The sequence below is a fragment of the Blastomyces dermatitidis genome (assembly GCF_000003525.1).
Source record: "Blastomyces dermatitidis ER-3 genomic scaffold supercont1.5, whole genome shotgun sequence".
Lineage (NCBI taxonomy): Eukaryota > Fungi > Ascomycota > Eurotiomycetes > Onygenales > Ajellomycetaceae > Blastomyces > Blastomyces dermatitidis.
Window position 1 is genome coordinate 4,319,146 of NW_025544778.1, and position 26,156 is coordinate 4,345,301.

Genomic DNA, 26,156 nt, shown 5'->3' on the forward strand with positions numbered 1-26,156 from the left:
TACAACTATATAGACTGAAGTTCATGAATACTATTTATAACTCAGCTTGAATACTATTATATATTTAATCTCTATATTTTATCTTTCTACTGTGAATACTTCTAGTAGTTAATAGTATATATCATGTCAAGCTGCAAACATCTGAATAATTGTCTGTGAGCACTTATTCTTACATTTCAAGCTCAGTCAGTCAGCAACTGCTCATTATAACTAGACTGACCGTGTGACTGTGTCTGAGACCAGGACCAGATTTTTTGATAGTTTCATTATCAATTCGACTAATTTCATTACACAGTTTTAGCATTAGATAGTAGTTTCATACTGTCTCAGTGAGACTTACTGTCTACTCTTGTCACATTTTTCAAATGAGATCATGATTTCCACTTCTCAATTTAAATTATTTTTATTGCTTTAAATGACTTTAAATCTCATTTGAGTATTATCAAAAAGCATTACTTTTTAAAAAATTAAAAATAGTCTAAAAAAAACCTTAAAATGTCTAAAAATAGTAACTTTATGTCAAGAATGAGACTAAATGAAATCAAATGAGATCACTTTCTCATTTTTTTCAAGTCATGATTTCATTTTAAGATCTGATATATAGTCACTTTACATGTTTTTTTAATAGCCAGTCCCAGCGGGATTCACGCCAAGAAATGTATGAGATCAGATCAAATGAGATCAAATGTGAAATTCATGATTTCAGTAGCCAGTCTAATTATAACTGAAAGAACTAGAAACTTATATACTCTTATTTCTGCAAACTCTACTACAGACACTCAGAAGCAGTCACTCAAATCATGAATAATTCTTATAAAAGAAGTCTCAGAGAACTCATTAATCACTTATAGAATATCATTCTCTACATCTCAGACAGAGAAACTCTTCAAACTTATGAATAAATCAATCTTAGTGAAGAACATTCTTAAGCATCTCTCACAGAATTAAGCTATTTTTCTACAAGAAATACTTACTATCTGTAAATACTTTTAAACTGAGTCTCTAGACATAATCTTCAGAGATATCTATGAACTGAAAAGAAACTTTCTTAAGCTATGATCACTTAAGATTATCTATTAAATTATAATCTATAAAAGCTTTTACAAGTTTGTATTTGAAATTAACTTACAAGTCTGACTGTGTAATATAAAAGATGAAGAAGCTATTATCTATACAATAACAGATCTCTATTACACTGAAGTTAAGAACTGACTGAATTATTTAGAGAATAATTATCAGAGATTCTACTGATCTGTTCTTAAAATCTATCTAAAGAATAAGTTAAGAGACTCTGTAAGCTGAACAGAGAATATCTGAGCTGTAATCATTAATATTAGAAAAAGAGATAAGAAATCTGATAAAGACTACTTATAGTACTTTATAAAATTATGATATGAATTAAGATCTGTGAAAACAGAACTCTGAAATAAGATCTGAATGATAATATTTATAAAGAGACTGAATAAAGATATGTAAAATAAGCTTATTAAGTAAGACTCTAAGCTCTTAACTCTAGAGAAACTGATGACTCTTATTCATTACTTACAGATTACTGTGAGAGTCACAGATCTGTGAAGAGTGAATCATTAATCAGCTCTGTAAGAATCAGAATAACAGAGAACAGATTTATTAAAAAAAGATAATAAGATATAGAGAGATTTATATCTGACTACTGAGCAGAGAGAGAGAGCTTCATAAGCTCTTATAAATAGAGTATATAATAGAGAGATTAAGAAAAAGAAACTCTGCTTTATCTGTTCTAAATCAGAATATCTCTGCACAAACTGTTTAAATAAATTAAAATAGAAATTTGAGAAGTCATGAACAGAGTCAGTAATAGTCTTCTTAAGAGTCTTAAAACTGATATCTGAATCTGTTACTCTTCTGATAAAAATACTTGCTTATAAGAAGAAACTGTGCTGTGATACTGCTATCTCACAAGTATAAAAAGTATTGATGAACTCAGAATCTCAGATCACTATGATGTTTCTAAGACTTACAGAGTGAATAAGCTGAAAGATGAAGACTGAGAACTTACTCTTATAATAAGCAGAGTGTGAGAACTCAGATCTGAGAGCTGAGAGACTTATAAGAGTCATCTTTGAATTGTAAGATCTCTCTGAAATCTGAAGAAAATTTATAAAAACTGTGATTATCACAGATATCACAGATGATATGTATTTAAGACTTGTATAACTTCAAAGACACAATTCACACATAGCTGTCTGTAAGTCAGGTTTATACTTTCAATCAGTGTTAATAGACTCACTCACAGAGATAGAAGCAGTTGATACTGTAGAGTTAATTAGAGAAGACAAGCTCATCTATATAATAACTTTATAAGTGTCTGAGAATCTCACAGTTATGAAAACTGAGCTTTAGATATCAGATAAATATCAAGATCTCACAGAGATATTCAGCTCAGCTAAGACAGCTGAGCTTTCTTCTCATTATAAGAAGAATCTGATAATAGATTTGATAAAAGAGTAGAAACTCTTCTAAGAACTAATCTATAAACTCTTTTATTATAAGACAGAGATCTTATGAATCTATATAAAGAAGAATCTGAAGAATAACTTTATTCAATCTTCACAGATCTCTGTGAAAGTCTCTGTGATATTTGTAAAGAAGAAGAATAAAGATCTCAGATTATATATAGATTACTATAATCTGAACTTTAAAATAATAAAGAGTCACTATTCTCTATCTCTGATTGAGAATGTAATCAATTATCTTGTAGAAGCTGTTATATTCATATAACTGAAGATAATCAATGTATATATACAGCTGTGAATACAGTCTGAAAATGAATAAAAGACTGTCTTTAGAACTGCACTGAAATTGTTTGAATATCTAGTAATATCTTTTAATCTGACTAATGTCTTTATAATATTTCAGTCTTTTATCAATAAAACACTTCATATATATCTGAATATCTTCATGATAATATATCTGAATAATATGATGATATACTTTACAAAGAAGAAAGAACACACTGAGTATATACAAAGTGTATTGAAGATTTTAGATGAGACAGAACTGTATATTAAGCTTATAAAGTATAACTTCAGTGTCTGCTGAATTAATTTTCTAGAATATGTAATCACTGCAGATGATATTCAGATGAAATCTTCATAGATTAAGACTATTCTATCATAACTGAAGTTAACTAGTATTCATGAGATTCAGATCTTTCTAAGCTTTATGAATTTCTATAGATAATTTATCTTTGTATTTATAAGAATCTTTTTAATTCTTATAGATATACTGAAGAATGAAAATAAGAAGAAGTTATTCTATAAACAGAGAATGAAAAGATTATTAAGAAGAGAGAACTGTAAGAACTTTCTTACTTCAGAAGCTTATAAGATCTTTATAAGATTGAAACAGATATTTATAAATACAGTAATACTGTTTCACTTTGATCTCTTACTCTTAATCAGATTGAAGACAGATATCTTCTTCTTTATAATTTCAGAAATAGTCTCATAACTACAGTTAAATGAGAACTGAGTTTCAGTGATCTTTTTCTCACAGAAGATATAACTCACAGAGATTAACTATAATATTTATAATTAAAAGCTTCTCATGATAGTGAAATTCTTCTATCACTGATATTACTACTTCAAGAACCTCATAACAGTGATTACTGTTAAAACTGATTATAACAGCTTATAACAGTTTACTTTAATCAAGAAACTCTTGCAGTAGCAGATTCACTGAGCTCAGAGACTGAGTGAGTTCTGATTCAAGATAGAATATATTAAGAGAACTAAGAACTCAGCAGATAAACTCTCTTACAGATCAGACTATATTAAGAAGATCAGAATAATAGATATAGAGAGACTAGAGAAGATAGAAAAGCTTCACAGAATACTCAGACTAAGTATTACAAAGAGATTGACTGAAGAGTCTCTTAATTCTCTGTGAGAGAAGAGAGAGAAGAGAGAAAAGAAGTCTGTACAACTACTCTCTATAACACTGAGAGTCAACACTCTGAAAATCTTTATAAGAATTCTTGAAGAAAGTATCTATAATCTGAAGAGTTTACAGACTTTGAGAAGCACTGCAGAAGATCTAATATAAGAAGAAACAGAGTATAAGTCTTTATAAGATCTTCTATTCAGATTGTCTGAACTGTAACTGAAGAATGAATATACTCAGTATATTCAGAAACTGCTTATAATAGAGATTAATTCTGTAGAAATAAAGAATTGAAGAGACTTAAATAATCTCTTATAAAGAGAGAGCTGAATTTATGTATTTATGAATAAGTTTCTATATATAGAACTTATTAAAAGATATCATGACTCTTCTCTAGCAGATCATTTTATAGATACTAGAACTCATAAGTTACTTATAAGAAAATACTTCTAACTGAAGATGTAAGAACTTGTGAAGAAGATAGTGAATTCTTATACTATTTATCAGAGTTCATAGATAGTATGATTCAGACTATATAAAGAACTTACTCCTCTATTCATCTCACAGAAATCTTGAAAACAGCTAGAAATAAATACTCTTATAAGTCTCTCTGAAAGTAAGAATATATATAATACCTGCTTTGACAGTGTGCTGATGATAGTGAATCACTTTATTAAGATAATACACTTTATACTCATCTGTAAGAACTTGAAGTTAAAGAATTTAACTTATATCTTCATCTGTAATATAATCTGATTATATAAATTATCTATAAATATTATCTCAGATAGAGAATTAATCTTTATAGAAGAGTTCTGATCTGATCTGATAACTATACTGAAGATCTTATAAGATTTAAGCATGACTTTTTATCAATAGACAGATAATCAGATAGAATATTTAATAAGTATATTAAAACAGTATCTGCAGTGCTTTATCAATTATAATCAGAATAACTGAGTATATTAATTATTACTTATAAAGTTTGTATATAATAACTTAAAACATATCAGTATAGATAAAATTCTCTTTAAGATACTTATTAAAACTCATCTGTGAATAATCTTAATAAATCTGTGAGAGTATACTATAGAGTATAATAATGTCTGTGAACAGACTGAGAGAATTCAGAAGATCTGAGAGAAAGTCTGTGAATTCTTGAGAAAGACTCAAGAGTATCAGAAGAGATACTATAACTTTAAGCATATTATAAAGAGTTTTAAGAAAGATAATAGAGTCTGACTAAGTTTAGAAAATATTATTATATAGAGATCTAGTAAGAAGCTGAATCTCTTATAGACAGAGTTTTATAAGATTATAAAGAAAATTAGCTCACAGTTCTATAGATTAAAACTATTATCTGAGTTATAGATATATAATATTTTTCATGTCTCTTTACTTTATAAATATAAGAAATTTTTAAAAGAGAATTCTGTGACTCATCACTCTGTCTGTAAAACACTAGAGAGTGAAAGAGAATATCAGATTAAAAAGATTATTAATTCAGAGAAGTAAAATTATAAGCTCTGATTCAAGATTCAGTGATAAGAGTATTCTGATAAGATAAATAAGTTCACTTGAGAATTATTTAGATAGATAAGATATCTATAGAAGCTGAGACATGACTTTCATACTGTGAATTTTAATAAGTTAGAATAATACAGTCTTCACTAAGAATCTGATTATAATAAAGATATTAACACTGTTATTTATAAATTCTAGTCTATAAGATAATGAGTTTCTACTGAGATAAACAGTCTGCAGTGTATATAAGAAAAGAAGAAATCATATTCTTATTAAAGTTAAAAAACAGAAAATAAATAGAGTTATAAACATAATTTAAAGATTAATAAAGAAAAAATAAAGAAAACTTATATCTGTATTCTCAATATCTATAACACTTAATTACTTCATAACTACTAATTTTCTTCTTTAAAAAAGCAGAGAGTATCATGCTCACAGTACAGATAATTATTATATTTAATATGAAGATTATTAGAAATACACAGACTTCAGAGAAGCTGAATATCAGAATATATACAGTTATAGCAGAATCTTGAAAACTGACTATCTGTATATATAATCAGATACTTCTTATAAAGCTGTATTCACTCTTTCAGTTATACTGAAGTATTCAGTCTGAAAATAATTAAAATATGAAGAGAGAGCTTATCTATTCAGATTAACTTCTATTATAAATTTATAATATTCATATTATCTTAATTATCTGAATTTTACAGATACTTAGAGACTCATCTCTCATTAATAATAAGATTATAGAAATGCACTGTAGTGTGAGAATCATTAATAGAGAATCTAGACATATTTATATATATCTAATTAGAGATTGTATAAGTAGAGAAGAGATAATTATAGATCTACAGAGCTGTAGAAGACACTGATAACACTGAGAGCTTTATAAGAACTATTAACTAGAATCTGTAAGAAATTACTTATAAGAAGATTTACAGTAAAGAGAGAAACTATACTACTTAAAGTCAGAGACTAATCTGAGAAAGAGATAAGATGAGTTACTAGTCTGAAGATTAAGTACAGTGATAAGACTGAGAAAGATAAAGATATAATTATAAGCAGTAATATCTCTGCTTCATCAGCTAGTAAAAAGTAATCAGAGAAGTTATAAAAATGCTTATAAGAAGCTCAGCAGTAATCAGACATTATTTATAAAGATATTGAAATTAAAAATTTTTATTCTTAAGAAGTTCTTGAATTAATATATAGATATTATTAGAAACACTCTCTCTCTATTATCTAAGTAGAAACACTTCATAGATGAATAAGAATACTCACAGTTTATAAGAATAAGAGCTGTTATAAAAAAAGAGAAAAGAAGATAAGATTTCATAGACAGATCTGAGATATTTATACTACTTTAAAGAGATTTACTTACACTGTAAGTAATTCTATAAAATAGTCAGATTACTCTAATAAATAAGAGTAATTATAAATCACAGATCTGAATCTTTCTATATAACTATAAAGAGTAATTACAGACTATAGACATCTTAATTCTATAATTTTACAGAGTTAATGAAAGAATGAAAAATTTCTCATAATTCTATAATATTAAAGAATAATAATTTATAAGAATAAATAAAAGATTAACTTATAAATATTTCTCTTTAATAAGAGTGATTTCATAGAGAGTGATTCATCTATGAGATGAATCTGTATAATAATTATATAAGAATTTTATAAAAATAATTGAGAGTTAACTGAAATTCTTCTATATAAAAGATATGAGATAAATCTATATAATAGTCAGAGAAGAATCTATAAATTATAAAGAATCTTATAGAATAAGAAACTGAGTGATAGACTCTTTTCTCTTTATAGTAATAAGAAATTTTTTCTCACTGAGATTTTTTATAGATATGAAGAATTTTTAGTAAGTATCACTGCAGTGCTGAGCTGATTCTATAAAATCACTCAGTAAAAGACTTCACAGATGAAGTCTTAGAGAGAAAGAGATATATAAGAAATCTCACTTCTTACAGATTCTTTATCTCTATTTCTATCTCTTATATAATCAATAGAGCTAGCAGCTCTTGACTACACATAATTATATAGACTGGAGTTCATAAATACTATTTATAACTCAGCTTGAATACTATTATATATTTAATCTCTACATTTTATCTTTCTATCATGAATACTTCTAGTAGTTAACAGTACATATCATGCCAAGCTGCAAACACCCGAATAATCGCCTGCGAGCACTTATTCTTACAATTATTCACCACTCTCAACCACTTTTGTATGATCTCTGGGTTTTTATATCAGGCTCACTGATGGTCATAGCTGCATGTAAGCTTGATAGCAAGCTTAGGATGATGTTGAATAAATCTCTGTACTCAGCATTCTCCAATGATAGGTGGGATAGTAGATCCGCGGGCCTTGAGTAGTTGAATGGTCATATCTCATGTGTGTGATCCGGGGGGGGAGACCTCGCTCATCCATGAATATTATCCATTGAACTAGGGCTTCTTCTTCAGTAGAAGTAAGCTTTCGGCATGCTGAGACTGATATTTCATATGATATGCATCTGTGGATTCAACTGTGGAGTGTAGTGTATGACACACCATATGCCCGAGCAGCAGTCTTAATACATGAAATCTGCTTAGATTCATAGACAGAAATAGCTAATAAAAGCATTCTTTCCTTGCTGGAAGCCTGAGACTTTGAGGCTGAAGGCATATATAATGAATATGTTGATGAAGGTGGTTAGGTGGAGGAGTCGATCCGTTGAGTGATTCGATCCGTTGACCGATTGATTACGTTAGTTGAGTTTCTACAAAACTAGATATCATCTAAGCGGAAGCATGCTGGGCAATACTCATGCCCACATACGCATCCGTTGACCGTTGAGCCAGTTCCTCCGCAGTAGCAGCACTTGATTTTAAAGAGTGAGAGTTGTCAATTAGTTTTTAGGTGCGCAAGACATAAAAGAGTTTGTGAAAAGAGAGATGTGGACGGCGAAAGATTGGTAGAAAGTAAGCTACCATTTATATACAACACCCCACGGCCGGGTAAGGTTAAAACAATATCCTAGTTTTCCACCCAGCCAAAGACTATACTTAAAATACAATTTTCAGGGATGCAAAATGGGGTTGATCATTTCCGCTCATTCTCCAAGACATCAGCTGTGCCCAATCCCTCATCCCAGGCTAGCCTGTATTTGCTTGCGAGTTCTTTCAGATCCTCATCCATCTTTTCGACTGCGCCCCTAGCACCCTTTGCTTTGATGAACATTTCCCAATCAGATATCCCTACCCTGATTCCATCTTTGGTTTTCGCGGCAAATAGTACGCGAGTAGATTTCAAGTCATACATCAAACTGTAATAACATTCGACTCCTTTAATGTCATCAATTGCGAACTGGTAGAGCCCGGTTTGCCTGTCGTATCTACCTATTAGCAACAATTAAAAACAAGGTGGGGAAACATACCGTCCAGGAGACATTGGTGTGCGGATGTTTGAAGCGTCTTTCGCATCCTCATTGCTGGGCACATCTGGTGCCAACCAGCTCAAAAAGCTGAGTACCTGCTGCGCCATGGTCAATAGTCTCTCGAAAGCTACCAAACGACCTTTTAACACAGTCAGCAACTCGACATGGTAGAGGAATGAGATATCAACCAACTTTATGCTGTACAATAAAAGCAAAAGCCAGTCCCTTCGTATGCAGCAGCAGGAGCTAATTTCCACCTTCTTGATCAACCGAGCGGGCTGCAAAGACCTTGGCCAGCCTGGACTGAAATAAGGCAACGAGCGAGCGGTGAAGCATCTCTTATAGTCAAAAGCAGTGAGGCTCGGACTCAAGCTAGGCATGTATATCGCACTCGCTCTCCCAGGTGATCGACGCAAGTTTCCCTGTGCCCTCGACACATCCTGGCATCCCTGCCTACTGCAACACCAGCGGCAATCGACCACTGTCCTCATTGGGCAAAGGAAAATCCAAAAAGACTCATTTTCGGGCTCAATATAAAGATAATATTGTTATGGTATTAAATGGAAAAGGCTAAAACTATTCAACATTCAAGCAATTAGAAGCAAGTAAATTTAGAAGAGTATGGGGCCTTGCTACACTGACTAGTATTCACAGGTAGCCACATTCCAATGCAATTAGAAATAGGAAATATTGGAAGTGTTGTCTGGGAAGCCATGTAACGGCATAGTGTTCCCTAGTTCCCCAGGCTGAGTGGAAATATTTCAAGCCATGTAGACATCAATAGTGGTAATCAGCATCACCTGTAGCCATATCAGCACAAGTTGAAGAGAGAATCATAGTTTCACTGAACTTACTTGGATTGAAAGGGGCCAGTCATGGAAGAGTCTGCCTGCAGCAAACCCTGCTGTTACAAGAACAAGAAGTGCATGGATTGTAGCTTCACAGATTACAGGCCCCTGAGATGATATACCGCGAATTCCATGCCAAAAAAGCAGACCGGCAATCACAAGTACTGTGTAGTCAATAGACATGATCACACCTGTATCTTTCACCGACATCTTGTAGATGACTGAGCTAACTCAATGAGCACAAGGCCTATCAAGAGTAGGGAGAAGAGCACATCATAAGATCAACCCGAGCTTTACCGCCGGGGACAGAAAACCATATCCTAGAAATAATCAATGCAGCAGGGCGTTTGTAAGTGGTCCAGCCTGAATTTTGGTTTGCTGGATCATCTAGACATCACGCGGTTAGTGAGGATGAAATTAAGAAGCTGGGAATAATGTATCTCTAGAGCTAAAGGGAATGCTGTACATAATCTCAAGAAATAGTAGAATGCTGGTGTATCTGAAACAAGCATTTAGCATTTATCATCACCATCTCAGTAGAAGGGGCTTCTCACCCGCACATCTTAAGCCTGATAGATCAATGCCAATGATGACAGCATTGACGCAGATAAAGAGAACAAAGATTGATATCTCAGATAAACAGTGAGACTGGAGGCAGTGAACAGTAAGCAAGATAAGATGCACTGTACTTGTAGGATAGTTGAAGGTTGTATTGATAGATCTATCTACAAGAACATAATATAGTGGTGGGTCACGTGATCTAGTGGGATCGCTAACCGCAACGGCCGTAACGGCCAACACCACCCCCCCTCGAGATAACAAGAATCACATACAAAAACACCCAAACCACCAAGATAGTCTGTCAAAACCAAATACAAATGTAAAATTAAACATTCCCAACTTTTACGCCTGTAAGACCTAGCAAAATCATGAATCGCGCAAATGCCACAGTGTCTAGAGGTTTAGTGAGTCCATCCGCCGCCATCTGAGCGGTGGAAACGTATTCTAAAGTGCATACCAAGGAATCTTATGTGGACTTGGAACCACAGGAGTCTCTACAGTAGAGGGCCAAAATTTCGAGTTGTAAAGAACTGTAGATGTGAGAGTATTATTGATTATTGCAATCACTGTCTCTAGAACATCTGCTCAGAACCTCTTAGAGAGATTACCTTTCAAAAGAGCAGCTCTAACTCATTCCATGATAGTGCAGATCTCACATTCAGAAACATCATTCTGATATGACAAATGTGATGCTGTTGATTCTCATTTGATATCATATGAATTCATAACTGTGTGCATATGTGTGAATCAGAAAACATCATCAATATTAGTCTGTAAAAAAGCAGAAGCTGTATATCTGAGATTATATGAAAGGTGTAAAGCTTGTGTGATTGAAAGATTGCTAGCTTGTGAAAAGTTATATGATGAAAGGATTAGTAAGCCAGATCACGTGACCTGACAGATTATTCATGAATCTGAGCCACAACTCAAAGTATTGAACAGTCTTATTCTTAAACTTTAAAAAATATATTCAATGATAGTGAGTCACATCACAGATAATAAGTATTCAGTATTTAGTTCTCTAACAGAACTCTAAGAGATAATCAGAGAGATCTTTTAATGTATATTTACTATCTATAAGATTAATATGAATCTTCTCAATGAGTTGAATAGATCTAGACATTGATATTTTTAAATAATCTTATATTATATCTGTCTTGACACATTTCTTGCAAAAGAACTTAGTCTTAGAATCTTTAATTATGACTTTAATATGAAGATTCTTGATTATAGTAATTATAATATCAGTATGAATATAACTGAGATCACAGTATCAGTTTAAAAGAGTCTTTGATATTCTTATATTCTTAAGATCTGTATTTAGAACTGTAGAATCAATGTTATTAATAATAGTAGTAGTAGTCACAGAAAGATTAACTTTTCAGTCAAAATTATACTTATATAGTATTATAATATACTTAACTGTCTTATTCAGATAATTGAAATTCTCATTAAACTTCTGTTTATTAATCTTATATATATTATTCTGAGCAGTTTAAACTGTATGAAAAATAATATTATTCAGAGCTCTGTAAATGAAAAATAAAAGAATAGTAAAAGATAATATAAATTGAAATCTCTGATCTTCAAGCTTTATAAATAAGAGTAGATTAACTGTTATTATTATTATTCTTCAATTATAGATGTATACAGTCAGAGACTATGATATTTATCTGAGAACTTTTAGTTCTCAGAGTTTTTCCTATGTCTGTAAAGTTAACTATTATACATTCATCAATTTCAGATATGCAAAATCAGAAAATTTCAGCTCAGAATACAAAAACTATTTATAAATTACAGTATTTTAACATCTTTTGATACTTTGAAATCATTTGACAATATCATGACAAAGAAAAAGAGAAAAAGAACACAGTCTTAAAGATAGACATATTAAATAGCTACAGAACAAGATCTCTGCAGTTTATATCTTAAGCTATATACATATTTTAACACTCTATATAACCGACCGCTGCCTCTGTTCTCTCAGGCCCGCTTCAGAGATTATCATTTTCTCTAAAGAGTTATCACTCAGCTAGCTTCTGTAACTAGCTTACTCATAAGTGAGATTCTCACTAAGAATAACATCAGAGCTACTCAATTCTAGTTAAGTCTCTAATCTTTCAGCTGTCAATCTCAGCATTTCAACCTATCAATTGACTGTCACAGTCTTGCTTGCACTAATCACCTATTAAGAATGCCTAGATCTCATCTCATCTAGATTCTTACTAGACTCAGAGTGTTCTAATCAGATAGTTTTTAAATCTTCTTCTCTAAAAGTGAGTATCTAGAGTGAGAGAGATGAGATCTGATCAGTTAAGCTTGATAATAATTCACTATTCTGCAGATACTCTAGATCTCAATCACTCTAGTACTGATCTAACTTGAAGTATCTGAGAGACTGTTAATTCTAAGATCAGTGAGAATTAGTGCTCAGAAACCTCTGAGATAGATATCTTAAGCTTGACAATGATTCACTATAGTGTACTCAGAGACTCTCAGTACTGTTTTATAACTTAACAGTGAAAGCTGTGATTATGTAAGAATAAGTGCTCGCAGGCGATTATTCAGGTGTTTGCAGCTTGGCATGATATGTACTGTTAACTACTAGAAGTATTCACAGTAGAAAGATAAATGTAGGGGTTAAATGTATAATAGCATTCAAGCTGAGTTGTGAATAGTATTCGCGAACTCCAGTCTATATAGTTGTGTGTAGCCAAGAGCTGCTAGCTCTATTGATTACATGAGAGATAGAAATAGAGATAAAGAATCTGTGAGAAGTGAGATTTCTTACATATTTCTCTCTCTCTAAGGCTTCATTCATGAAGTCTTTCACTGAGTGACTTCATAGTCAGCTCAGCACTGCAGTGATACTCACTAAAAACTCTTCATATCTATAAAAAATCTCAGTGAGGAAAAATCCCTTGTTATTACAAAGAGAAAAGAGTCTGTCACTCAGTTTCTTATTCTGTGAGATTCTTTGTAATCTATAGATTCTTGTCTGACTATTATACAGATTCATCTCACATCTTTCATACAGAAGAGTTTCAGTTGACTCTCAACTATTTTCATAAGAATCTTGTGTGATCATTACACAGATTCATCTCACAGATGAATCACTCTCTGTGAGATTATTCTTATCAAAGAGAAATATTTACAAGTTGATCTTTCATTCATTCTTATAAATCATTGCTCTTTGACACTGTAGAATTATGAGGAATTTTTCATTCTTTCATTAACTCTGTAGAATTGTAGAATCAAGATATCTGCAGTCTGCAATCACTCTTTGTAGTCATATAGAAAGATTCAGACCTGCAATTCATAATCACTCTTGTTTACTAGAGTGATCTGACTGTTTCATGAAATCACTCACAGTGTAAGCAAACCTCTCTAGAGTAGTATAAATATCTCAGATCTGTCTGTGAAATCTCATCTTCTTTTTTCTTTTTCTATAACAGCTCTTATTCTTATAAACTGTAAGTATCTTTATTCATTCATGAAGTGTTTTCACTCAGATGACAGAGAGAGAGTGTTTCTGATAATATTCATATATTGATTCAAGAACTTCTCAAGAATAAAAAATTTTTCAATTTTAACATCTTTATAAATAATATCTGACTGCTGCTGAGCTTCTCATGAGTGTCTCTGTAACTTCTCTAATCACTTTTTATCAGCTGATGAAGCAGGGACACTGCTGCTTATGACTGCATCTTCACTTTTCTCAGCTTCATCACTGCATCTGATCTTCAGGCCAGCAGCTCATCTCATCTCTTTCTCAGATCAGTTTCTGACTTCAAGCAGTGCAGTCTTCTTCTTTGCTGTAAGTCTTCTCATAAGTAATTTCTTACAGACTCTAGCTGACAGTTCTTGTAAAGCTTCTGATGTTGTCAGTGTCTTCTGCAGTCTCACAGACCTACAATCACTCTCTTTCTGCTCACACAATCTCTGACCAGGCATATACAAATATGTCTAGGTTTCCTATCAATGGTCCTTATTATTATTATTATTATTCTTCAATTATAGATGTATGCAGTCAGAGACTATGACATCTACCTGAGAACTTTAGTTCTCAGGGTTTTTTCTATGTCTGTAAAGTTAACTATTGTACATTCATCAATTTCAGATATGCAAAATCAGAAAATTCCAGCCCAGAATACAAAAACTGTTTACAAATTGCAGTGTTTTAACCTCTTTTGATACTTTGTAACCATTTGACAATATCATGACAAAAGAAAAGAGAGAAAGAACACAGTCTCAAAGATAGACACATTAAATAGATAGATAGAAAGAAATTGAAAGAAAAAGATACAGAAAAAGAAAAAGTAAAGAGAGACTATAACAAAACAAATTCTTAAAAGAGAGTGTATAGCTGTTTTAACAGACTATATCTGATTGATTTCCTCCTCTTCATATTCAGATAATTCTGAATTTAGCCATTTTCTTGTAGCTGCTTGAGTTTCTGATAGAAAGTCTATTAAGTATTTAATTCCTGTCTCAGTTGAGAATAAGAATCTCATATTTAATTGATTTAGATCATACTTCTCTTTCAATCTGGCTCTGAGACTATTGTATAATGCACAGTGCATTATAATATGCTCAGGATTCTCATTTGTATTGCAGAATGAGCATTCTATTGAGTCAAATCTATCATCAAATCTTTGTATATAAGATTTGAAATAGCCATGTCCTAGTTTCAGCTGTATTATAGATGAGAATATTTTCTTTTTACATTTAATTGAACAAGATTTCCACTTGGGTTTTGTTTCAAATCTTGAATAATGTATACTCTTCTTTTGTTTCTGCCAGCTTTCATTCCACTTGTCTAAACAAGATTCTTTTATTTTTCTCTTTATAAAAGACCAGGACACAATTTTTTGAATAGATCTGCTTAATTCTGCACCCTTTTTTGCAGCTGAATCAGCCAATTCATTGCCATGAATATTCATATGAGCAGGAACCCAGTGCAGATGAATTCTCAGCTTTGATGTTCTTCTCTCTTGAATTTTTAAAACAGAGTTTAAGATCAGTTCAAGATTCATTTGACCATTATGAATCTGACTATTTCTAAGTCTTTTTAAAGCAGCTTGACTATCAGAGAATATCCATGCCTCTTTCAAACAATTTCCTCTTTTATGAGATTTTATTTCAATGAGTTTGAAAGCTTTCACTATTGCAAATAGTTCAGCATCAAAGACTTCACATTCAGAGCCTAGATTCCAGAAATCTGAGATAAAATTAATATTATCTTCAGTATAAGCAATGCCTGCGCCCAATCTGTTCAAGTTCTCATTTTTTGAGCCATCTGAATAAATCAGAATAGAGTCTTTTATATTGATTGTAGAAATTCTCTTCAAATGCTGTTCATATTCTTTCTCTTTTGATAGTTCACTTATTTGTAAGTCTATAAGAGATTCAAGCTTTTTTCTCCAGGGAGATAACTTCTCATGATCAACTTTTTCAACATTTAAAGAAGAAAATTGATTTTTAATCAGAGAGCATAGTCTGTACAGTTGAGAAGGCATTTTCTTTGAAGAATTATTTTCATTCCAATCAAGAAATCTATTCCAATCCAGTTCATTTCCAGAGTTAATTGGTGGAAATGAAGAAGAGACTCTTTCTCTGATTATATGATTTGAGCTCATCTTTACAACTCTCAGAGCATAGTTCATACAGGCCTTTTCAAATCTAATAGTAGGAGGAGGAATTGAAGCTTCAATTTCCATTGCTTTAATAGGAGATGATTTAAATGCTCCCAGAATTCTTCTCAAGGCTCTGTTTTGCAGACTTTGAAAGAGTTCAGTGAAATTCCCTTGATTATTCCACCAAACTTGAACTCCATAATCAGCTACTGATGTAATACAGGCTATATATAACTGTCTCATAGCCTGGAAGGATAGACCCCTCTCTGTATTTGATAGTCTGATTATGTTGTTCAATAGTCTTTCTGCCTTGACAGTTCTTTGTTGAATGTGATATTTAAAATTCAACTTGGAGTTTAACCATACTCCTAACCATTTGACATTTACACTGGGTTTAATCTCTCTATTTAAAAGAGTTAGAGATAGTTCTTTCTCATTGAATCTAGGAAAGAAATGAATTAACTCAGTTTTATCCATATCAAATTGAATTTGATTGATATCTGCTCTAACAAAGATTTCCTTTGCAGCTTCTTCAATTACTTTCAAATTCTCTTTGATAGTTTTTGAGCTGTAGACTAGACCAATATCATCCACATAACTCGGAGATCGCACTATTCTCATATTTCTATTTTTGAATAGATATGCAGTGTATATTGCAAATAAAATGGGTGAGATTGGAGACCCCTGTGGTACTCCTATTTTTATCTCAGTCTTGTCTTGTTTCATTCCATCAAAGAAGAGTTGTATAATTCTTTTAGACATAAAACAGTTAACCCATTTTATTAGGGAAAGAGGCAGTTTTAATATCTTCAATGTCTGAATTAACTTTGACTTTGAAACATGATCAAACGCTCCTTTTATATCAATAAAAACTGCAGTTGAGACCAGACCCTCATGCTTTGCTATTTGAATATCATGAACAACTGAGAGAACAGTGTCAATTGCAGAACACTGTTTTCTACCTCCCATTTGTTCACTGAATAAAAGAGAATCATCTATAGAGCTTATAAAAGATAGTCGAGTAGCTATTATCTTTTCTAAAACCTTTCCTAAACAGTTCAATAGAGATATTACTCTATATGACTTAGGAATTGAAGTTTTTCTATTAGGTTTTGCAAGAATCACTCCAGTGGCTTCTCTCCAGCATTCAGGATGATATCCATTTTTCAAGAGATTGAAAAAGAGCTCAAAATATTCATTCTTTAAGTAGGAATATGTATTTTGAATAATCAAGTGATTAATTGAATCTGGACCTGCAGCAGTTTTAACAGAACTTGAGAAGATAGCTGACTCTAATTCATCTTGTGTAAGATCAGGCCATTCCCAGTCATTTTCATCAATGTAGTTGAGAAGTGATATATTCTCTTCCTCTGAATCTGAATCTGAATCTGGTGAGTTCTGAAAGAGAATTCTCATGAAAGCTTGACATTTTTCCTCAAAAGAGTTTGCTGTATATGATTCATTCTGAAACTCATATTCTAGAGCTGGAAGTTTTGCTACACTTCTTGTTTTAGTATAGTTAAAAGCTTTAAAAACTTCCTTCCCTTGTGCTTCTTCAAGAAATTTATTCCAGCAGTCTGTTTTAGCTCTTTTAATATCTGAAAAATATTCATTTCTGACAGTTTTGAACTCTTCATCAGATATTATATCATTCTTCCAATCTCTTCTAGCAGTAGCTAATTCTTTTCTTTTAGATGAGATATTCTCATTCCACCAAGGTTTTGAATACTCAGAAGATTTTCTTTTTGGAATATTATCTCTAACACTTGTTAGAATGATAGATGTAATAAGCTTCACTCTATTCTCAAGCATTTCATTTGAGATATCTTGACCAGAATTCCAATATAGCTCATTCTGTCTTTCAGATTTTAACAGTTTTATGCTTTCTTCAACTGCTTTCCAATCAGCTTTTTCAAAGTTATACTGATTAGAGAGAAGAGGATTTTCACTCATTTGTTTTTCACTCAGTTCAATATCAAATTGAATAATCTCATGACCTGATCCTGATGTCTCATTTGAATCAATAAACCAGTTTACAAGTCTTCTTTCCATTAGATTTTGTGACATGAATGTTAGATCTATAATAGACTTCTGTTTCATGCCTTTTCTAAAGAATGTTTGTTGATCAGACTTATTAACCAAATCTATTGAATGCTCAAAGGTCCATTCAACCAGATTATCAGCTCTCACTGCTCTCTTGCATTCTGAATTCCACCAGGGATGATGTGCATTGAAATCTCCTGCAATTATAGAGTTTCTTGATGGAGTTATGTTCAGAAATCCTCTATCAATTGTCCAGATATTGTTATTTTCCTTCAATGACTTTTCATTATAGATATTTATGAGCTGTATAGTATCAAACTCATTTTCTTTATCTATAATATCACCCACCAGAATATCAGGGTCAGACATGATATCAAATCTTAGATTAAATTGATATCTTGATCTCTTTCTTCCATAGATCACTACTCTTGACTTTATCTCAGACTTTTGAGGTAAAAAGCAGTAGTAGCTTGAATGAGAAATGACATATTTTTGCTCAGCATCAAAATTCGGCTCCTGAAGCAGTACAAAATCAACTTTTTGTTCAAATGCAATTTGAAGACAAGAATAAATGCAATTTGAGTTTCTATCCACATTATTTTGAATAAATGTGATTTTTGAAGAGTTTTTAAACTTTTTTTGTTGTTTTTGTTGTATATTCATACTAAAAGAGAGTAGAGAAGAATCTAATCACTATCATCAGATAGTAGATTATAACTGTTCTGAAAAGTAGGAATCTCAACTGCTTGCATTATATCTAGTTTATCACCAGAGTCATTTCTCAATTCTCTAATCTTAACAGGAGTTTGAGGATTCAAATTCTGTTTACATTTTGCTGGAGAATTGGAGTTTGAAGACTTAGATAATTGAGAGTTTCTTCTTTTTGAGCTTGCAGTTGTGAGTTTACTGGCTTGACTCTTCTCTTCAGTTCTAGATTGACTTTGAGCTTCATCTTTTCTCCAGTTCTTTTGAGTTCTAGGAGCAAACATACATTCTTTAGAGCTAGATGCATGTTTTTCTTTACAATTAGAGCACTTAAGCAGAGTATGTTGACAAATTTCACCTCTTTTTGAGCATGTTTCACATTTATGCTCACTAGTTTTGTGATCTCTGGCACAGAATGCACATTTTGAGTCTCTAAAACATGAGATTGCAAAGTGTCCATATCTTTGACAGTTTGAACACTGTGTTTGAGCTTTGAGATTCACTCTTGAGTCTTTGTATTCATGAACTCTCATTTTCAAACCTGCTACTCTTACTTCAGAGATCTTTGACTGTTCAAGGGTTTTTGTATATACTAGAACAGAGGCATTTCTCCTGCTTTGTCTGAACTCAATTGAATTTAGCCATACAGGCTCCTTTCTCAGTTGAATGGAGTTGTATTCTTCCAATTCATTTTTGAGAAGTAGCATTCCTTCTTCACAGTCAAAAATTTCAACTGGAATATCATGAAGAATGAATTTGCCCCACTTTTCATCTCTTTCAGATAGAATTGTTGTGTTTAGCAATGATTCTACTGCTGACTTCCAGAGATTCTCATTCTGAATAAGGAATTCAGCACTGAATTCAGGCATTGTAGTCAGAATAATAGAGTTTCCAAAGAATGATGGCTCAATTGAAGCTATAACTGGTTTTTGAACTTCAATATCAGTCATCAACTGAGAAAAGAACTGCTGATTAATTTCATTTCTGATTCTGAAAATGAGATTTGAGTTTAGCTTGTTTCTTTGCAGAATGTCCTGGTTTGAGACTTTGAGAATGAGTCTTCTATTTCTAGAGATTTGGAAGTTTTTCTCTTTTTGCATTTTCTTTTCCACTTTTCCATGAATAGAGGCATGAGCAGTATTCTTCTCAGTTTTCTCAGGATTTTGAGCAGGTTTTGAGACAGCAGGTTTAGAGACAGCAGATTCAGCTGCTTGAGCATATGTTTTCTTCTGATTCAAAGAAGAAGAAGGAGTAGGAAGAAAGGAAGAAAAAGAGTAAGATGAAGAGTCAGTGATTGTACTAGGAATTTTCAAGGTTTTTTGAACTGTGTTTGAGATTCCAAGTTTGAACTTGATCACCTCCTGTAGTTGTCTGGCCTGAGCATGAAGAATTAACAGAACTTCTTCATTCATCTCACTCAGACACTGCTTTCCAAGAATCTTGCTTGCTTTTTCAAGTTCCTGTATTTCAAGAACTTGTTGTTTCTCTATTTCTTCTTTCTTTCTTCTCTTCAGAATTTCAATCTCAGGAATAGCATTTGAGAAAGCATCTTTTTCCACATCAACTGAGTGTATTTTTGAACTCATTGTTTTCACTCAATGAAAAGTTGGTCAGACTGTTTCAATTGAGATATTTCTAAGTCTGTTTTCAATTGAAAAGTTGGTCAGACTGTTTCAAAAGAAGAATAAAAGACTTTTGTGTATAAAACACCTGATTTTTTTCACACTAGTTCAGTAACTAGGTTAGATTTTTGAAGAGAATCTAATAAACTAAAATTGATTTTTAAGATAAATCAATAAAATCTTTACAATCTCTTTCTTGGGATACAGTGAGGAAAAGTATGATATCAATTGATAATAAATCAGATGATATGACAGTTTTTGAGAGAAAAACTGACAAAAAATAAATCAATTTTTTGCAGAGAAATTGATTAAAACTATTCAATTTTATTCTAAATCATCCAATTCTCCTCACACAACAAGTGTGCAACTCAAATCAGTTAATAAAGAGTGTAAAAAAGAATTAAGTATTAATGAAAGCTCTTCAGCCACTGAAATAGTAATTCTTACTTAAAAGAATATGAAATTATGACAGAAAACAACTCTGTTTTTAATTCTTTGTAAGAATATTGTGTAAAACCCAGAGAAAAACACCTTACTTTTTCAAGAGAAGTAAAAAACTATTTCTAAGATCTTTTTTTTTTTGCATTAACTGCTGCAGAAGAATGAGATAGAAACTGCTAAGATATGCACTACTGTATACCCCCTACCAAGACTTTCCCTCTTCAGGGTCTTGATATTATAGAGAATATAAGTCTGTTTCTATATGATAATATAAATATTGCCAGCGGGATGTAGAGGAACTGGTTATTTATATCTCAAAATAGAAGACTTTGTCAATGATTATATCAATATAGAGTTAATTCTCAAATTCAATAGAAACCTAGTGTTGCTGTTCTCAATCCCTTGCAGAATCTATTGAATATTGAGGTATTAAAACTAGATTTAATATATCTCACTGTGCAGGGATCAAAGGCTCAGTCAGACCTTGGGGTATACTGATTTTATAGTTGTTGATGTGCTGTTGACTCGTTGTCCACTGGTTATGTATTGAATACTGTTGCCGAGGTATCTTTTTGTATCGTTCTGCTGGGGATGGGCCAGATTGAGAGGGGTAGTACAGGGGTGAGACTTGGTGTTGAAGTCTAGATACACTGGCGGCGGACCGTGGAGGTTGCACTTCAGAAGAGTCCGTTGATTATGTGCTTGATATTATCGCCGAGGTATCTTTTTGTATTTTTCTGCCGGGGATGGGCCAGATTGGGAAGGGCGGTACGAGGGTGAGACTTGGTGTTGGTGTTTTGGAACATCAAAGATGGACAGGGTTTTCGCGGAGGTCGCTCCTCGGATATCTCCACAACTACAGGTCGGGGGTCTTCCAAAATCGAGAAGATTGGTGCATATGGCTAGGTCACTTCACCTTACAATTTGTATGGCACTCTGGCCCGGGGTTGTGGTGTGGTAGGGGAGAACGGGGGATAATCCCACACAGGAGCTTCGAACAACGTCCGGTTCACGTTTGGCTGGATAACTCCACCACCACACGGGGTATGCGGTCGGCGATGGGGTCAAAGTGCTCGTATGATCGAGGGCTTTTCGATGGATCTATCGGCGGGTTCTTATTCGAAAAATCGAGCGAGTTCGTGGTGGAGCGGTTGGATATGCAGTGTGAATATCAATGGTCCTTGCGCCGCGGCGCATTTCTGCAATCTCATTGTCAATGAGAGATGAGTCTTCAGGTACCTGCAAAATCTGAGTAATCAAGGCAATGCAAATGTCATGAATTTGTGATAGAAGTTAATCTGAGCAGATGAGCTCTCTCTCTGCATTCTCATTATTTCTAAGCTGAATACTTCAGCATAACTGAGAGAGTGAATACAGCTTTGTGAGAAGTATCTGATCACACATACAGATGACCAGTCTTCAAGACTCTGCTATAACTGTGCATACTCTGATGTTCAGCTTCTCTGAAGTCTGTGCATTTCTGATGATCTTCATATCAAATGCAATAATTATCTGTATCACAGATATGATACTCTCTGCTTCTTTGAAGAAAAAAATTGATAGTTGTGAGAAGATTAAGTATCATAAGTATTAATAATATGAGTATAAATTTTCTTTATTTTTTCTTTATTAATCTCTAAATTGTATTCACAGCTCTGTTTGTTTTCTTGTTTTTTAGCTTTAATAAGAACATGTTTTCTTCTTCTCTTATGTACACTGCAGACTGTTCATCTCAGTAGAAATTCATTATCTTGTAAACTAGAATTTGCAAATGACAGTGTTAATATCTTTATCATAACCAGATTCTTAGCAAAGACTGCATTATTCTGACTTATCAGAATTCACAGTATGAAAGTCATGTCTCAGCTTCTGCAGATGTCTTATCTGCCTGAATAATTCTTAAGTAAACTCATTCATCTTGTCAGAATACTCTTATCACTGAACCTTGAATCAGAGCTCATAATCTCACTTCTCTGAGTTAACAATTTCTTTAACCTGATATTCTCTTTCACTCTCTAGTGCTTTATAAACAGAGTGATGAGTCACAGAGTTCTCTTCTGAGAATTCCTTATATTTATGAAGCAAAGAGACATGAAAAATATTGTACATTTATAACTCAGATGACAGTTTCAATCTGTAGAACTGTAAGCTAACTTTCTTCACAATCTTACAAGACTCTGTCTGTAAGAGATTCAGCTTCTTACTAGATCTCTATATAATGATATTTTCTAGACTCAGTCAGACTCTATCATCTTTCTTAAAACTCTTTATAATATGCTTGAAGTCATAGTATCTCTTCTGATACTCTTGAGTCTTTCTCAAGAATTCACAGATTTTCTTCTGAATCTTCTGAATTCTCTCAGCTCATTCACAGGTATTATCACACTCTATAGTGTACTCTCATGAGTTCATCAAGATCATCTGCAGATGAGTCTCAGTGAGTATCTTAAAGAGAGTTTTATCTGTGCTGACATGCTTTAAGTTATTGTATATAAACTCTGTGAGTGATAATCAATGCACTCAGTCATTCTGATTGTAATTGACAAAGCACTGCAGATACTATTTCAATATACTCATCAGGCATTCTGTCTGATCATCTGTCTGTTGATGAAAAGTCATGCTTAGATCTCATAAGATCTTCAGTATAGTTATCAGATCAGATCAGAACTCTTCTACAAAGATTGATTCTCTGTCTGAGACAATGTTCACAGACAATTCATACAACTGAACTACATTGTGAATAAAGATGTGAGCTAAATTCTTTGACTTCAAGTTCTTGCAGGTGAGTATAAAGTGTGTCATCTTGATAAAGTAATTTACTATCATCAGCACACTGTCAAAGCAGGCATCATATATGTTCTTGCTTTCAGAGAGGCTTATAAGAATATTCATTTCTAGCTGTTTTCAAGATTTCTGCAGAATAAGTAGAGAAGTAAATTCTTCATATAATCTGAACTGCACTACTCATGAATTCTGACAAATAGTATAAGAATTCACTATCTTCTTCACAAGTTCTCACATCTTCAGTCAGAAGTATTTTCTTATGAGCAACTTATGAGTTCTAGTATCTGTAAAATGACCTGCTAGAGAAGAGTCATAATGCCTTTTAATGAGTTCTATATATAGAAACTTATTCACAGATACATAAATTCAACTCTCTCTTTATAAGAGGTTATTTAAGTCTCTTCAATTCTTTATTTCTGCAGAGTTGATCTCTGCTATGAGCAGTTTCTGAATATACTGAGTATATTCATTCTTCAGTTGTAGTTCAGACAATCTGAATAGAAGATCTTATAAAGACTTATACTCTGTTTTTTCTTGCATCAGATCTTCTACAGCACTTCTCAAAGCCTGCAAATTCTTCAGATTATAGATACTCTCTTCAAGAATTCTTGTAGAGATTCTCAGAGTGTTAACTCTCAGTGTTATAGAGAGTAGTTACACAGGCTTCTTCTCTCTCTCTTCTCTCTTCTCTTACAGAGAATTGAGAGACTCTTCAGTCAATCTCTTCACAACACTCAGTCTGAGCATTCTGTGAAGCTTTTCTGTCTTCTCTAGTCTCTCTGTGTCTGTCACCCTGGTCTTCTTAACATAGTCTGGCCTGTAAGAGAGTTCATTCACTGAGTTCTTAGTTCTCTTGATATGTTCTATCTTGAATCAGAACTCACTCAGTCTCTGAGCCTAGTGAACCTGTCACTGTGAGAGTTTCTTAATTGAAGTAAACTGTTATAAGCTGTTATGATCAGTTCTAATAGTAATCACTGTTACAAGGCTCTTGAAGTAGTGATATCAGTGATGAAAGAATTTCACTATTATAAGAAGCTTCTGATCATGAATGTCATAGTTGATCTCTGCAGGTTGCATCTTTCATGAGAAAAAGATTACTGAAACTCAGTTCTTATTTGACTGTAGTTGCAAGACTATTTCTGAAATTGTAAAGAAGAAGACATCTGTCTTCAATCTGATTAAGAGTAAGAGATCAAAGTGAAACAGCATCACTGTATTCATGAATATCTGTTTCAATCTTGTAAAGACTCTGTGAGCTTCTGAGATAAGAAAGTTCTCACAGTTCTCTCTTCTCAACAATCTTTTCATTCTCTATTCATAGAATGACTTCTTCTTATTTTCACTCTTCAGCATGTCTGTAAGAGCTAAGAAGATTCTCACAAATACAAAGATAAACTGTCTATAGAAATTCACAAAGCTCAGAAAGATCTGAATCTCATGAATACTAGTTGACTCTGATTATGATAGAATAGTCTCAATCTGCAAAGATTTCATCTGAATATCATCTGCAGTGATTACATATTCTAGGAAATTAATTCAGTGAGCACTGAAGTTGCACTTTATGAGCTTAATATACAGTTCTATCTTATCTAAGGTCTTCAACACACTTTGCACATGCTCAGTGTGTTCTTTCTTCTTCATGAAGTACATCATCACATCATTCAGATATATTATCACAAAGACATTCAGATATGCATGAAGTGTTTTATTAATGAAAGACTGAAATGCTGCAGAGACATTAGTCAGATCAAAAGACATCACTAGATATTCAAATAATTTCAGTGCAGTTCTAAAGACAGTCTTTTATTCATTCTCAGATCATATTCACAGCTGTGTATATACATTAATCACATTCAGTTGTATGAATATGACAGCTTCTGTGAGACAGTTGATCACATTCTCAATCAGAGACAGAGAATAGTGACTCTTTGTTATTTTGAAGTTCAGATCACAGTAGTCTACACATAATCTGAGATCTTCATTCTTCTTCTTCATAAACATCACAGAGGCTTCCGCGGAGGTCTGTGAAGATCAGATAAAGTCATTCTTCAGATTCTTCTTCACATAGGTCTGCAAGACCTCTGTCTCATGATGAGAGAGCTTATAGATTGATTCTCAGAAGAGTTTCTATTCTTCTACTAAATCTATTATCAGATTCTTCTCATAATGAGAAGAAAGCTCAGCTGCCTTAGCTGGGCTGAACATCTCTGTGAGATCTCAGTATTTCTCTGATATCTGAAGCTCAGTTTTCATGACCGCGAGATTCTCAGACACTCACAAAGTCATTACATAGATGAGCTTATCTTCTTTAATCAACTCTACAGCATCAACTGCTTCTATCTCTGTAAGTGAGTCTGTTAACACTGATCAGAAGTATAAACCTGACTCATAGACAGCTATGTATGAATTGTGTCTTTGAAGTTATGCAAGTCTCAAATACATGTCATCTGTGATATTCATAATAATCACAGTTTTCACAAATCTTCTTCAGATTTCAGAGAGATCTTGTAATTCAAAGATAACTCTCATAAGTCTCTCAGTTCTCAGGTCTGAGTTCTCACATTCTGCTTGTTGTAAGAGCAGATTCTCAGTCTTCATCTTTCAGCTCATTCACTCTGCA

The 26,156-nt window shown here is 32.9% G+C and overlaps 3 protein-coding genes across 3 annotated transcripts; 1 reads left to right on the forward strand and 2 right to left on the reverse strand.

Annotated features, from left to right (window-relative positions):
- Positions 1-8,469: 8,469 nt before the first annotated feature.
- On the reverse strand, positions 8,470-9,951 carry BDCG_05478 (uncharacterized protein; the record flags this gene model as incomplete). Its single annotated transcript, XM_045421162.1, has 3 exons — positions 8,470-8,842; positions 8,894-9,171; positions 9,748-9,951. The coding sequence occupies 3 exons, from the start codon at positions 9,949-9,951 to the stop codon at positions 8,560-8,562; spliced, it is 765 nt and encodes a 254-aa protein (XP_045277107.1). The 3' UTR covers positions 8,470-8,559.
- Positions 9,952-18,667: 8,716 nt separating this feature from the next.
- Positions 18,668-20,272, reverse strand: BDCG_17129 (uncharacterized protein; the record flags this gene model as incomplete). The annotated part of the gene is made up of 5 exons (XM_045426283.1): positions 18,668-18,802; positions 18,973-19,118; positions 19,228-19,255; positions 19,334-19,915; positions 20,045-20,272. The coding sequence occupies 5 exons, from the start codon at positions 20,270-20,272 to the stop codon at positions 18,668-18,670; spliced, it is 1,119 nt and encodes a 372-aa protein (XP_045281273.1).
- Positions 20,273-21,495: 1,223 nt separating this feature from the next.
- On the forward strand, positions 21,496-21,969 carry BDCG_17130 (uncharacterized protein; the record flags this gene model as incomplete). The annotated part of the gene is made up of 1 exon (XM_045426284.1): positions 21,496-21,969. One exon carries the CDS (start codon positions 21,496-21,498, stop codon positions 21,967-21,969), a length of 474 nt encoding a protein of 157 aa, XP_045281274.1.
- Between the last annotated feature and the right edge of the window lie 4,187 nt (positions 21,970-26,156).